This window comes from Dreissena polymorpha, chromosome 1 (assembly GCF_020536995.1).
Source record: "Dreissena polymorpha isolate Duluth1 chromosome 1, UMN_Dpol_1.0, whole genome shotgun sequence".
Taxonomy (NCBI): Eukaryota; Metazoa; Mollusca; class Bivalvia; order Myida; family Dreissenidae; genus Dreissena; species Dreissena polymorpha.
Genome location: NC_068355.1, coordinates 111,257,780 through 111,270,825, shown reverse-complemented (window position 1 = coordinate 111,270,825; position 13,046 = coordinate 111,257,780). Strand labels below are relative to the sequence as shown.

The 13,046-nt window shown below is 35.5% G+C and overlaps 1 protein-coding gene across 1 annotated transcript in view; it reads right to left on the bottom strand.

The window, feature by feature from the left end:
- The window catches only part of LOC127844445 (MAM and LDL-receptor class A domain-containing protein 1-like), a 146,457-nt gene that overhangs the window by 35,461 nt on the left and 97,950 nt on the right, over nt 1-13,046 (bottom strand). The window contains exons 102-110 of the mRNA XM_052374653.1: nt 12,876-12,993; nt 11,912-12,162; nt 11,339-11,444; nt 4,280-4,450; nt 3,881-4,018; nt 3,186-3,442; nt 2,441-2,669; nt 1,935-2,060; nt 35-301 (exon numbers count right to left, since the gene is read on the bottom strand). Coding sequence (XP_052230613.1) covers nt 35-301; nt 1,935-2,060; nt 2,441-2,669; nt 3,186-3,442; nt 3,881-4,018; nt 4,280-4,450; nt 11,339-11,444; nt 11,912-12,162; nt 12,876-12,993 — 1,663 coding nt within the window. The remainder of the gene's footprint in view (nt 1-34; nt 302-1,934; nt 2,061-2,440; nt 2,670-3,185; nt 3,443-3,880; nt 4,019-4,279; nt 4,451-11,338; nt 11,445-11,911; nt 12,163-12,875; nt 12,994-13,046) is intronic.

The window sequence follows — 13,046 nt, the reverse complement described above, 5'->3', positions numbered from 1 at the left end:
CATAAACCACAATAAATCTGATATAACTCCTTACAAGCAGTTGTCAACGGAGGGCTTATGGTTGTCGTAGAAACAGCCTGTGTTGCACATGAGCCTGACGCCACACTGATGTCATCAAGGGCAATGTCCCCATTGAAACTTGTGCCACGTTTCCCTTCAAACACAAGATAGTACGAGGACAGGTATGTTATGTCAACCTGGGCCATGATCCAGCGATCACCTTGGTTACCAGACTGGTTCCACAGTTGTTGCAGATTTCCTGTATTGCTGGAGTTTAGGTACACAGTCAGCTGACCAATTCCTGGAAAACCAGAGAGTAAAAAATTAAAGTAAAACAAATTCTCAATTACTGGGTTGAATCAAAGAAATAGGCATTTGTAACATTTTCTTTCATTTGTTAAAAGAAACCTGTATTTACATCAATTTCTGTCCAAAAATACATTTGAAAAATATGCAGCTTTACATTGAAATATTTTCAAAATATTTAGCAACCATTTAAACATTGAAAAAGCCAATAGAACATATAACAAGGCAATCGTAATTTTGGTTTCTGGTCTAGAGATCTAGATTTTTTAAACAGCAAAATGATGTCGTAATGTAATCTTAGTTAGATTTATATATAATACAGCCTTTATTTATCAAAGATCTTAGAGAAGAAATCAGTTACAACTGAATTGTATAGCTTCAAACAAAACACACAATATAAGTAACTATGTTTGTTAACCCTTTGCCGCTCAAAAGATGCAAAATGAATATAGCTATATGAAACCACTAACAAAATGAATATAGCTATATGAAACCACTAACAAAATGAATATAGCTATATGAAACCACTAACAAAATGAATATAGCTATATGAAACCACTAACAAAATGAATATAGCTATATGAAACCACTAACAAAATGAATATAGCTATATGAAACCACTAACAAAATGAATATAGCTATATGAAACCACTAACAAAAAACAGAACAGCCTGTGAGTAAAGGGACTCAAAATGTTCATCTGAGCCAGAAATGTTGAAATGAAGAACATGGGAAATATACCTTGACAATTTAAACAATTATTGGATTAATATAGTCATAGATGTTCATGCCGAGTGTATTTATGGCTCCTTCAAAACTGTATGTTAATGTGAATGTGTTGCACAATGTACATGAAGAGGAGCTCCAAGTTCTTTAGCAAGATAAGCCTTCACAGAGAGTGCATTGATGCCAAAAGGGTACAGTAAGAGGACCTCCAAGTTCTTTAGCAAGATAAGCCGTCACAGACAGTGCTTTGATGCCAAAAGGGTGCAATAATAATTTGTATCTGCATTTTTAAGAAAAAACAAGCGATGTGTTTGTGAAACACTATGTCCCCATATATTTGACCATTGACCTTGAAGGATGACCTTGATCTTTCACCACTCAAAATGTGCAGCTCCATGAGATACACATGCATGCCAAATATGAAGTTGCTATCTTCAATATTGCAAAAGTTATTGCAAATGTTAAAGTTGGGGCAAACAAACACACAAACCAACAGGCAGGGCAAAGACAATATGTCCCTCACTATATAGTGGTGGGGAAATAAAAACTGCAATCACAAGGCCCTGGTATTATGCCAAAGGAACAGATCATTTTGATTATTATTGGGTTAATGTTTGGCTATGTACAAGTTTTATGAAATTTTCACACCTAATCTACGAATGTTTGATCGCTTTGTATGTAATTTTTAAACCAAGGGACATAACTCCATTAATAAATAATACATGGACAAAACATTGAAAAGATGCCCTGTAACACTTGCAAATAATTATTGTGTAGAAGTTTGACCAGAATCACATTCATAATGCTGGACGAAGCACACATGCACAAACAGACTGCCAGAGTGATGCCTTCCATTTTTATAACAGAACTTCTTTTGAAGGGGTATAAAAATGCCTTCTTACCTATTCCATACATGTTATACCAGAAGGTGAGACAGGAACCAGTAGTGGGGGGTAGGGGGTCACTCTTGAGCCACGCCTTATCTCCAACCGCCCTAGGGGCACTGGTCTCAATGAACATATAGTAACCTGAAATAGCAACAAGAATATTGTGAGGGCACTGGTCACAATGAACATATAACCTGAAATAGCAACAAGAATATAATCTTCACAGAAGATGGGTTAATGATAAATACAAAAACTATTTGCAAACAAAAACTTCTATGCAGTCTGAAAAGGCTAACCAGGGACAACAAATTTCCCCTTTGATGGAATTTGTTGTTTAAAAAGAACGCTTGTCTAAACAAATATTAAGCCATTTATTTAAGACAGAAGTGTTGTCATTGATAAGCCTGTGTGTAATGCACAAGCTAATCTGGGATAACACTTTCCTCACATGCAAGAATGAAACTCATTTATTTTTCACATTTATTTTTTCAAAGAAAAATCACCAAACAAGTTGTTTAGACCTTGAGGGGAGTTAGTTGTGTGGTCGGTTTTGGGTCCAGTAAGGAGCGAGGGAGTGCCGCCTGCATCCCGCGCCCAATCAAAGTCATCCCCAGCCACATTGGTGTAGCCACAGAGTCCTGTCTCGAAGTCACATGACGCTGGGGCTGCACAGGGTCCCACTGTGATCTGGTAATCGTCGATGGCCATGTCAGAGTAAAAGCTACGTCCCACTATCCCTTCAAACACTACCTGAAAAATGGGGGGGGGGGGGTGGTTATTTAAATTTGAAGGTTGAATAAAGAAGCAAAGGTAGGAGGATCCTCTTAAAAAGATGCAGTAGATTGGGTTAATTATGTAATTAGTATTATTATGAAGAAGATCCACACTGACAACTATTAAATGGTTTCAAAGTATGTAACTGAAACATGGTTGTTTTTAATAAAAGTTCATAAGAATTATATATTTTTGGCACCTAATTAGAAAAACATAAACATGAGTCTTGCTCTGGAAAAACTGGGTTTAATGCATTGCCCCAGATTAGCCTGTGAAGTTTGCTTATTATGGGCTGCACCTTCTGCTTGTTTGGTAGTTTTTGTTTTGAGGAGGTTTCTTCCCAGCAAAAATCCACTTCAGATTGAAAGTATCTTCCCTGATAAGACTGTGACTGCACAGGCTAATTTGGGATGACACTTAATGCACATGCATTTAACCCTGTTTTCCCTGAACAAGACACATATAGCAATTATGAGATAATTGAAAATTCACCTGGAATGGTATTGAACTTATAACAGTTGCCTGGGCGAGTATCCAGTTGGTGCCTTGGTTCCCAGACTTTGTCCATATATTCCCGTTCAACTGACCATTGGTCATTGTGCGTACATTAAGGGTGCCCATTGTAATACCGTACATGTTGTAATAGAACTTCACACAGTCCCCAGAGGTAGCGGGATAAACTGGTGTGATGATCCGCGCAGTATCGCCAGCATTTCGAGGTGATGATGCTTCAGTGTATATATAGTGACCTATCAACGAGAAAATTGCATTATTCCAAAATAATGGCTTTTCAAAATCAATATACAATTCTTTGAAGATACATTTATGCTTTAGTGTACATCGAGTGACCTATTCACAGGAAAGGTACATCATACCAAAATAAATGTTTGAACAGATCAATGTACAAAGCTTTGATGATAAATTTATTGTAGTACTTTTTTGGTATAGACCAAGACTTGCAATTAATTAAAAAAAAAATAAGGTCAATATCATATATAATTTACTAAAGTGAACTTCTATAAGAACTCCTTTGGCCAAATATACTTATTATTTTCCAAACAGTAAACTATGGCTACAAATACATTTTCCCTTTTTTAAGCACCTTTTCAAACCGACAAAAGACAATATAATAGAAAACAAATGTTTATTATTGACAAACACATCATCATGTCTATGTGATTCAATACCTTGTGCAGAGCCGTAGGTGTGGTCTAAACTGGGCCCAGTTCCCGTGGTGGCTGTTCCATTTCCATTTAACGTCCAATCAAAAAGGTCTGTTTTATCCTGAGTCCAACCGCACAGTCCAGTCTCAAATGTGCAGACCCCTGGAAATGCAAAAAGAGATACTTAGAACCTGATTATTTTAGGTCTATTATATCAAAAGCCATGTGCTTATTGAGATGCTTAAGTCAATTTCCTGGGCAAAACAAGTACTTGATGTCTTTGGGAGGGAGATCTAAAAGATACTTCAATAGTGTGTATCGAAAATGGCAACAGAAACCACAAATAACAAATCCAAATGTTTTAAGTCACTAACAGATTATAGCACGTTCTGTAAAACTTGAATTCAAAAAGACAAGACTTACTGCTCCCCACAATGGTTGTGGAGTTGGCACATGGCACACTGTCCAGTGATACATCGTCAAGGGCGATATCACCTTGGAAACCACCAGTTGTTGTGCCTTCAAGCATGATCTTGAAGTCAGTCAGACTGATAAGGTTGAAGCTTCCCTGCTTCCACGCATTGCCTTGAGTACCTGAACAACAAAGGATTACATATGTCAATTGAGGTGAATCTACAATGTTAGCCATTATGATAAGATATTAAGCATCTTACATATGTGTCTTGTTCTGAGAAAACTAGTCATAATGCATATGCGTAAAGTGTCATTCCAGATTAGCCTGTGCAGTCCGCACAGGCTAATCAGGGACGACACTTTCCGCTTTTATGGTATTTTAGTTTGAAAGAAGTCCCTTCTTACAGAAAATCAAGTTTAAGCGGAAAGTATCGTCCCTGATTAGCCTGTGCGGACTGAACAGGCTAATCTGGGACGACACTTTACACACATGCATTATGACCAGCTTTCACAGAACAAGACACATATTATTAATGTATTTGAGTATCGCTCTGGGAAAACTGGGCTAAATGCATGTGCGTAAAGTGTTGACCCAAATAAGCCTGTGAAGTCTGCATATGGTAATCATGGACAACACCTTCCTGCCTATTATGAAATTTCACGAAAAAGAGATTTCTTTAAAAGAAAATTTTCATGAAAGCGGAAAATGTGGACTGTACAGGCTAATCTGGATTGCCCCTTCATGCACAAGCATTAAGCCCCGTTTTCCTACAGTGAGGTTCATATGTGAATCATTTTGTAGAGAATCAACAATGTTATACATCACAATTTCACCCTTTCATCCAAAAGAAGCATATGAAAATGGCTTTTGCAACCAGCATTAAATCAGAACAGCCTGCGAGTAACTCGCAGTCTGTTCAGGTTTTATGCTGTTTGTGGCTCATCAGTTTCTAAGGATTGGAAATGAAGCCTTTAAAACTAGAATATTGTAAGAAAGATCTTTAATTAAATTTAACTTTCTATCAGACAACAAGTGCGTAAAAATACATATTTAAGTATTATTCATCTACTATACCAATTTTACATTTAATTTTGTTTTACGGTAGTACAACTGTAATCATTTCCCGCGTTTTTTGTGTAAGATCGGTTGACATCGGCTTATGTCGGTAAATATCGTAACTGAAGTCGTGAGATGTCTGTTTTGTTTGGTTTATTATTTACAAAGTATAAATCTTAAATAAAAACATGTTTTATATAATTCCATAATAGATTGTATCGCTGATATGCATAGTAAAATATATAACGACGTCAAAATAGATTTTTCTTTAAAAATTGTGTAAAACATGAGCCGAAGGTAATATATTTTTGCGACAACATTAAAAACAACAATGAATTGTAACCAAAAAAACAGTTAACGAGTAAAAATGAAGTAGAAAAAAGAAAAAATCTGTACATAGTGTGTTTTAACATTGACTGCCAGTTGGTTAACACTGCAGCGTATGGTAAAACCCACACAGTAGAAGACAATGGGGAAAATGGACCTGGAAAAGTGGAATACCATGCTTTGTTGTCAACACAAAACTTGAAACAGGTAAGGTCACAGATATATGATCAGAGCGTTTATATAAAATACACATACGGTAATCATTTATGTATACATTTAGTTCAAAGATGTAAATTACGGGCATTATTATCATTATATTATGGTCTTTGTCTATGCTCTCTTTACTGTAAACATCGAGATACAGTAACCAAAAGTAAATGTGTATTGTGTTTTTTTTAGATCTTGTACTTACTTGTATATTTGCTATAGTTATATTTGCTCAGAATGTCTGAGCCATTCCCAATTCAAAATACAAGTATTTTCGCCAAATAAGCTGAACATTTTCCCAATCCTAGAATAATAGCCAAAATAATATGTCAAAAATAACAATAATCTTCTTAAAAGCATCATGGTTTTGTTCTATAAACAAATTTCATGGCTGGTACATCAGCAGTTCTCGCATTTTATGGCTGGTAGATCAGCAGTATGATTATTAACCTAATAAAATTCCAATATATTATGTTTAGTTGCATTCTAAATGTGATACAGTAGATTTCGCTTAATTGAATAGCCCATTTGTCACGTCCGAATATTCAATTATCCGGAGTATTCAATTATACGGAATCAGTTATATTTTCAAATGTTTTCACTAACCGGGTGTAATCCTCCTGGAAATTGTGCTTTTCATGAATAATCAAAACATTGTTTCGACACTTAAAGCGTTTAAAAAAAGTTAATGTTGGAATTTAATATTGAATCCACTATAAATATAATATAAATGTTTTGTTGAATTCCCAAATGAGAATACAAATTTTGTAATCCAAAACACACTTTCTAGCTTTAAATAAAACGTCCACATGTATTTCCTTTGCCCCCAACAAAAAGCTAGCGAAAACTATGCAGCCATGTACAATGTCACGCCATACGGTGCGTGTAATGATTTTTCCTATTTTCATTTTATTGCTTACCCAACGCTTACGCTAGCAACATCTATTGCTCATGTATTGTCCTGGTAAAAAGCGCGCGAAAATTAGCGTGGGTGTATATACACTGTCAAAGGAAAACTTTGTAGCGAAGAGAATGCTGTATCTTTGACGCCATTCTCTTCCAGGTAGTTAAGTTTTGAAACAGGTAATGTACTGTGTACTGATTTACTGGAAAATCTGGTCAATACTGGATTTAATTTTGGGTATTGTGAAAACATGATGAGTAGTGTTAACAAATGTGTGCGTTTTCGATTGTTTGACATCATGTTTAGATATGATTTACTGCGACGCATTTGTCATACATGCCATACGTCGCGGATCGTCCGGGACAGTCCCGGAAATGCATACCCATAATATGTCAAATGTCCCGGATTTCAGTAAAACCTTTATGTTCCTTATCTTAGCATGCAAATCTGTACTTGCCACTGATATTGCGTCATCTCCAAAGCAATGCCTGTCCGATTAGGCAAAAACGCTACGTGTCAGAATCGATCAATTGACGGGGGGTCCTACTATCTTGTCGATTGTCTCGTAAGTCACAGTCAAACAAAAGGGGTTAATTCGTTGTGAATTGGCTTGCTCAAAATTGATGGCTGTGTAGTTTAAACGGATTACGCGATGCACATTCATGAATAAATCCAGTTTCACCCGGATTTTCGCGGTGTCAGATTAATTCACACTCATATTGCGACAAACAACACGCCTTTACGCTTAGCGCATACAATGTAAGTTGTAACAGTTTGACGTCATAGCTTACACATCGGCGCCACCCATGACAACGTCCGAATTCATCACCCGTGTTACACACAGTCCACGTTTTAGGTGTATACAGTGACTGAAAATTAAATCAGCACTGAACTATCTCATGTTTATACACATGTGCTCTTTTCAAACACGCAAAACACGTGGCTTGTATCTAGTAACGGATGTAGAAATGTTTAATTTGTCAATTGTTTAAGCAATTTTGCGATGTTAATTATAATTTATTCTTCTTGTTTAAGTAACATTTTTTTTGTGCATTGATCTTAAATGGATGTTAAATTTGTTTATTCCAGGTAAGTAACATAAGTAATTTAACTAATTGGATATCACGAAAAAAATGCAAACCAAAAATACATGTATGACTTCATATATCGCTATTTGTATACATGTCCAGGAAAATCGGCAAATGTCCCGGAAAATTTAGCACAATGTCCTGGAATCGGTTTGGAAATTTATGGCATGTATGGCATTTGTGTAGGTTTATAAACACGAACTGAGAATATAGTGTAACATATTGCAAACTGTAGAGCAAGATAGTCAACAATTTGTTTCTAATCAGCAACACACTCTTTAATTGTTTCTAAGCAACAACAAACTGTTGAAGTGTGTTACTCGACAGTTTGCATTCGAAAGTTTGCACCTGACTGCACACCGGAGACTCCAGTGTTTGCATTGTACTTGCTCGCATACTATACCTGTTAGTCACGTGACCTTTGACAGACGCTGCATACATAAATGGTGTGAAATGAAAACAAAGGCAGTCAATTGAGCGTGTCTGTCAAAATCGTCGATCCGATGCGTATCCTTGGAGATTTATGACATTCTTTGCTGGATTATAGTGTGGATTATAGTGTTCAATAGAAAATTGACTATTCAATTAACCGAAATACGCCGTATTTCCTATCAGAATATGTGGAGTTTTTACAACGGGAAGAAATGCAAATGGTTTGGTGTTTTCAATTTCTATTCAATTAACCAAATTATTCGATTATCCGATATTCAATTAAGTGGAATCTACTGTATTGCATGTCAATATTTTACAAGATTGCAATGTCAACTATGTTTCCAGTTGAAGGAAGGAAACTCCCGCAGGTTACTCATATGCATGGATGGAAGTCCAGTCTGGAAGTTAGTTCTCAACATTGGTCACGCCAACTGTTCCAATTAGTCAAGAGGCTTTACAAGTTACCGGCATTTCATGACTGATGGGACAATGACATTCATTGGATAAGTTGTGAAGCCAGTGTCGGTACAATGACATTCATTGGAAAAGTTGTGCAGCCAGTGTCAATATGAGTGGCTGTCAAAAGAATTATACTTTGGCTTGAAAAGTTTTGAAATGTGTGCTTAGTTGTTAATAATGGTCGTCGTTTTGATTTAACAATTTTTGTTTCAATCTTGGTAAATGTAAGTGCAACTGATATTTTGTATAACTGCTTTTATCGATTCTCTATCAATATTCAGAAAATTATATCTAAAGCAGTCCTTGAGGCAAGTTGATTTAATTTTACAATTGCTTGGTGAAACATACAATGCACACGATGCTATGGCAGCACTTAGAAAGTTGCTCCAATTTGTGATTTCGTCTTCAAAAGATCTAATGACCCGCTGCATTTCCCCATTGGCTGTGTTAAAAAAAATTGCTTTCAACAGTGCTTAAGCCCAGAACTGTCCAACATTGAGCCAACTTATTTCATGAAGTGTAATGAAAAGGCCTTTGGCTGAAAATATTGCTGGGTCAGGGCTAAAATTTGTGTATTTGACAATGCTTAATAACAGGGGTGGAAGTCACTTATTCTAAAAAAGTATTACATGAAGTTGTTTTAAAAATGTGTAAGTACTTAAACGAATGATTTGAAATAAAATTTTAATTACATGTTTTATTCCAGTACATTCAGTAGTTTTTCAGTAATAACAGCAGTCAGATTGTGTGCATTTCTTTATTTATTTTTAAGTTACAGTGATTTCAACTAAGTTAAGAAATATTGTACTGAATAATCTGCATAATGCCCTTTAATATGTGCACAAAATTTTATCAAAGCACCCTTAGTACTTTTTGAGTTATCGTAGGATCCATTTTGTGTGATTTTTTGTTTCTATGTTTAGTAACAATGACCTGATCAATTAAAGGGAAAAATGAAGGGTTGTACTTAATCCCTACATTGCCTTTTATATGCATGCCAAGTTTCACCATAATGAAGGGTTGTACTTAATGCTTCATTGCCTTTTATATGCATGCCAAGTTTCACCATAATGAAGGGTTGTACTTAATGCTTCATTGCCTTTTATATGCATGCCAAGTTTCACCATAATGAAGGGCTGTACTTAATGCCTACATTGCCTTTTATATGCATGCCAAGTTTCACCATAATGAAGGGCTGTACTTAATGCCTACATTGCCTTTTATATGCACGCCAAGTTTCACCATAATGAAGGGCTGTACTTAATGCTTCATTGCCTTTTATATGCATGCCAAGTTTCACCATAATGAAGGGTTGTACTTAATGCCTACATTGCCTTTTATATGCATGCCAAGTTTCACCATAATGAAGGGCTGTACTTAATGCCTACATTGCCTTTTATATGCATGCCAAGTTTCACCATAATTGCTTGAGTATGTATAACTAACTGCAGGATATTGTGTAGAAAGCCCTGTCCATGTCAAAGGAACTTATAAGTATACGCTTATTTAGTGTCGTTATGAAATTTTGCATTAATATTTTTGTTTGTACATTGTTATTTAATTAATAAAAGCTTGTTAGTTAGGTGGTCATTTGAATTTAAATCTAACAATGTTAAAGATCCTGGTTAACAGAGAAAATACTTAGTATACAACTTTTTTTTTCACTTTTCAGACCTACTCATGCCTCCACCCCCACCCCCACATCACCAACGCCATCCCTACATTTGCAGATTTAGCATAACTGCATAATTTATTAAAATTATGTATAAAGAGAGAAAGAACATTGAAGGTGTTAACTGAATTGGTAAATGACTCTGTTTATTTTGCATATTTTGACCATTTGCCATTATGTGGTTTTGAATTTCTTGAAAAATATTTCTAATAGTCCTATTACATTTTAGTGAATTGTTCAAAATATACACGGGTAAAGTGCTTTTTTTACTTTGATTTAAGCTGATCACACGTCTCTGCTAAAATATAAATGCTCAAATTCCAAAGAAATAACATACAACTTATAAATAAAAAGAAAATTGTGTATGTGTGATTTTTGCATACGCGGGTGGAACTTGTAGTTTTGAAGGACCTTACATAATAAATAAGATTTTTTTCATTATTGTTATTACTCAATTGTCTTGAAGTATATTATTTTATCACCAACGATCATATCCTGTACTAAATATACAAACATTGTTAACAAAAAATGCTAAAAAATATGAGTTTATTGAATTTGTTTATCCCCATGGGTAATTTAATTTAGAAGAAAATTCAAATTATGGGTCATCATACAGAAAAAATAATGAAATTTGTTTTCGCATTGAAAGCCACCCTAAAATTTGTAATAAGACCACATATGGCATGAGATTTATGAAAATAATACTTTCAATGGGTTTTGGAATATTGCACATTACAGTTGTAATACCTCAAATAATTTAATTCATTTGTTTTTTTCCCACATTGTATGTGATAGCGTTTGTAGTTTTCAATAAAGACTAAATTATAAACATATAATGCTATATATAATGTCTGCCAGACAAACAACAACGTAACATACACTTGCAAACGCATTTATGTTGGTAACAATTAATGGGTGGCACCTGATTTAGTCCACTGTAGTGTTGTAACGCCGCCAGAAATGGTGTAAATGTTAAGTTGGCCAATGGAGTTGCCAAACATGTGGTACCAGAATGAGAAACAGTTGCCCTGTAATTAAAAAACAACATTAGTGTTAAATTAAAAAAAGAAACTCAAAAAGAGTGCCATGATGGCTCATGGCTGATATCTGAAATTTGAGATGTTATTAGTTTAAAACTAGAGAATTCTCAAGATTTAGTTTTTCATTTTGGTTATAGCAGCTTATAGTTTTTTACCAAAAAGTTAAGAACTCAGCTGAGTTATTGTTGAAACATATGTTCTGACAAAGTTTCTTTTTTTTTTAAATATTAATCTATATTAAATATTGACTTATGTGAGAATGTTTTTAACCCAAATGTACTAAATATTTCTCAAATTTTTCAACTTGGTTGAAATATAACACACATGTTCTAATTTCAAATGTTCTAAACACGTTTTAATCTCACTTTGCAAACAAACCTGACATCACATGTTTAAAAAACAAACAAACATGCTTTGCAGATGTAAAACCATTTATTCAAAGGCTGTAAGTCTACCTGAGATGGTGTGCTAGAGATGACTGGGGTCAAGAGGTCAGCCCTGTCACCTGCGCGGCGCAGACCAGAAGCCTCGATGTAAATGTACGAGCCATTCTGTCCAATGACTGTACCCGTGTGATCCCCAAGTGGTCCGGTGCCCAAGCTGGATGTGGAGCCAGACTGACGGGTCCAGTCAAATTGGTCAGTGGTGCTTTGTGACCATGAGCAGAAGTCAGAGTCGAAATTGCAGCTGGCCCCATTTGGTTGGTCTGATTGACAAACAAGGTCTTGCTCAACATTTTCTGCTTTAGATTTCTGTATACAATTCCTACTTTAAACTGAATTGTGAAAAAACAAGGCTATTGTCAAGCAATATGGTCCCTTACCGGTGAAACTCCACCTTTGTCATATTTTTAATATTATTTGTTGCCATAGCAACCAGAATTTTCGACAAAGGAACAAAATGTTTGATGTGCATAATCTCCATATTTCCATCTATCCATGTTTCAAGTTTCATGAAAAAATATGAAGAACTTTTAAAGTTATCGCATGATCCAGAAAAGTGTGAGGGACAGACAGACTGACTGACTGAATGACTGACTGACTGACACACAGAGCCCAAACCGTAAGTCCCCTCCGGTTTCACCGGTAGGTGACAAAAACTTGAATTTATTTCATTCTTATCAATAAAATTAGCCACTCTTTCATTAAATTGATTTTTTTTTAAATCTTCTACATTTGAGCAAACCTCTGGGAAAAAGAGGCTTTATTTGCGTAAAGTGTTGTCTCATATAAGCATATGCAGTAGACATTTTTGACTTTTAAGATTTTTTTTGTTATAAGATGTCCCTTCTTAGGGAAAATCGAGTTAAACAATTGCTGATCTGTGACGACACTTAACACACATGCATTAAGCCCCGTTTTCCCAGAATCAGGCTCATTAGTTAAGCATGGTAACCATGGTAACCAGAGCAGAACATACATGTGGAGGTTGTTTGGGAGCTGTCTGGAACTTGGGAACAGTCTCCATCAACCATAGCTGTGTCGTCAATGGCAATGTCACCACGATAACCATTGCCACACACACCCTCAATGATTATCTGTGGATAGAAAAAAAGAAAATATGAGGCAGTGTTATTGTTGATTCACAGCA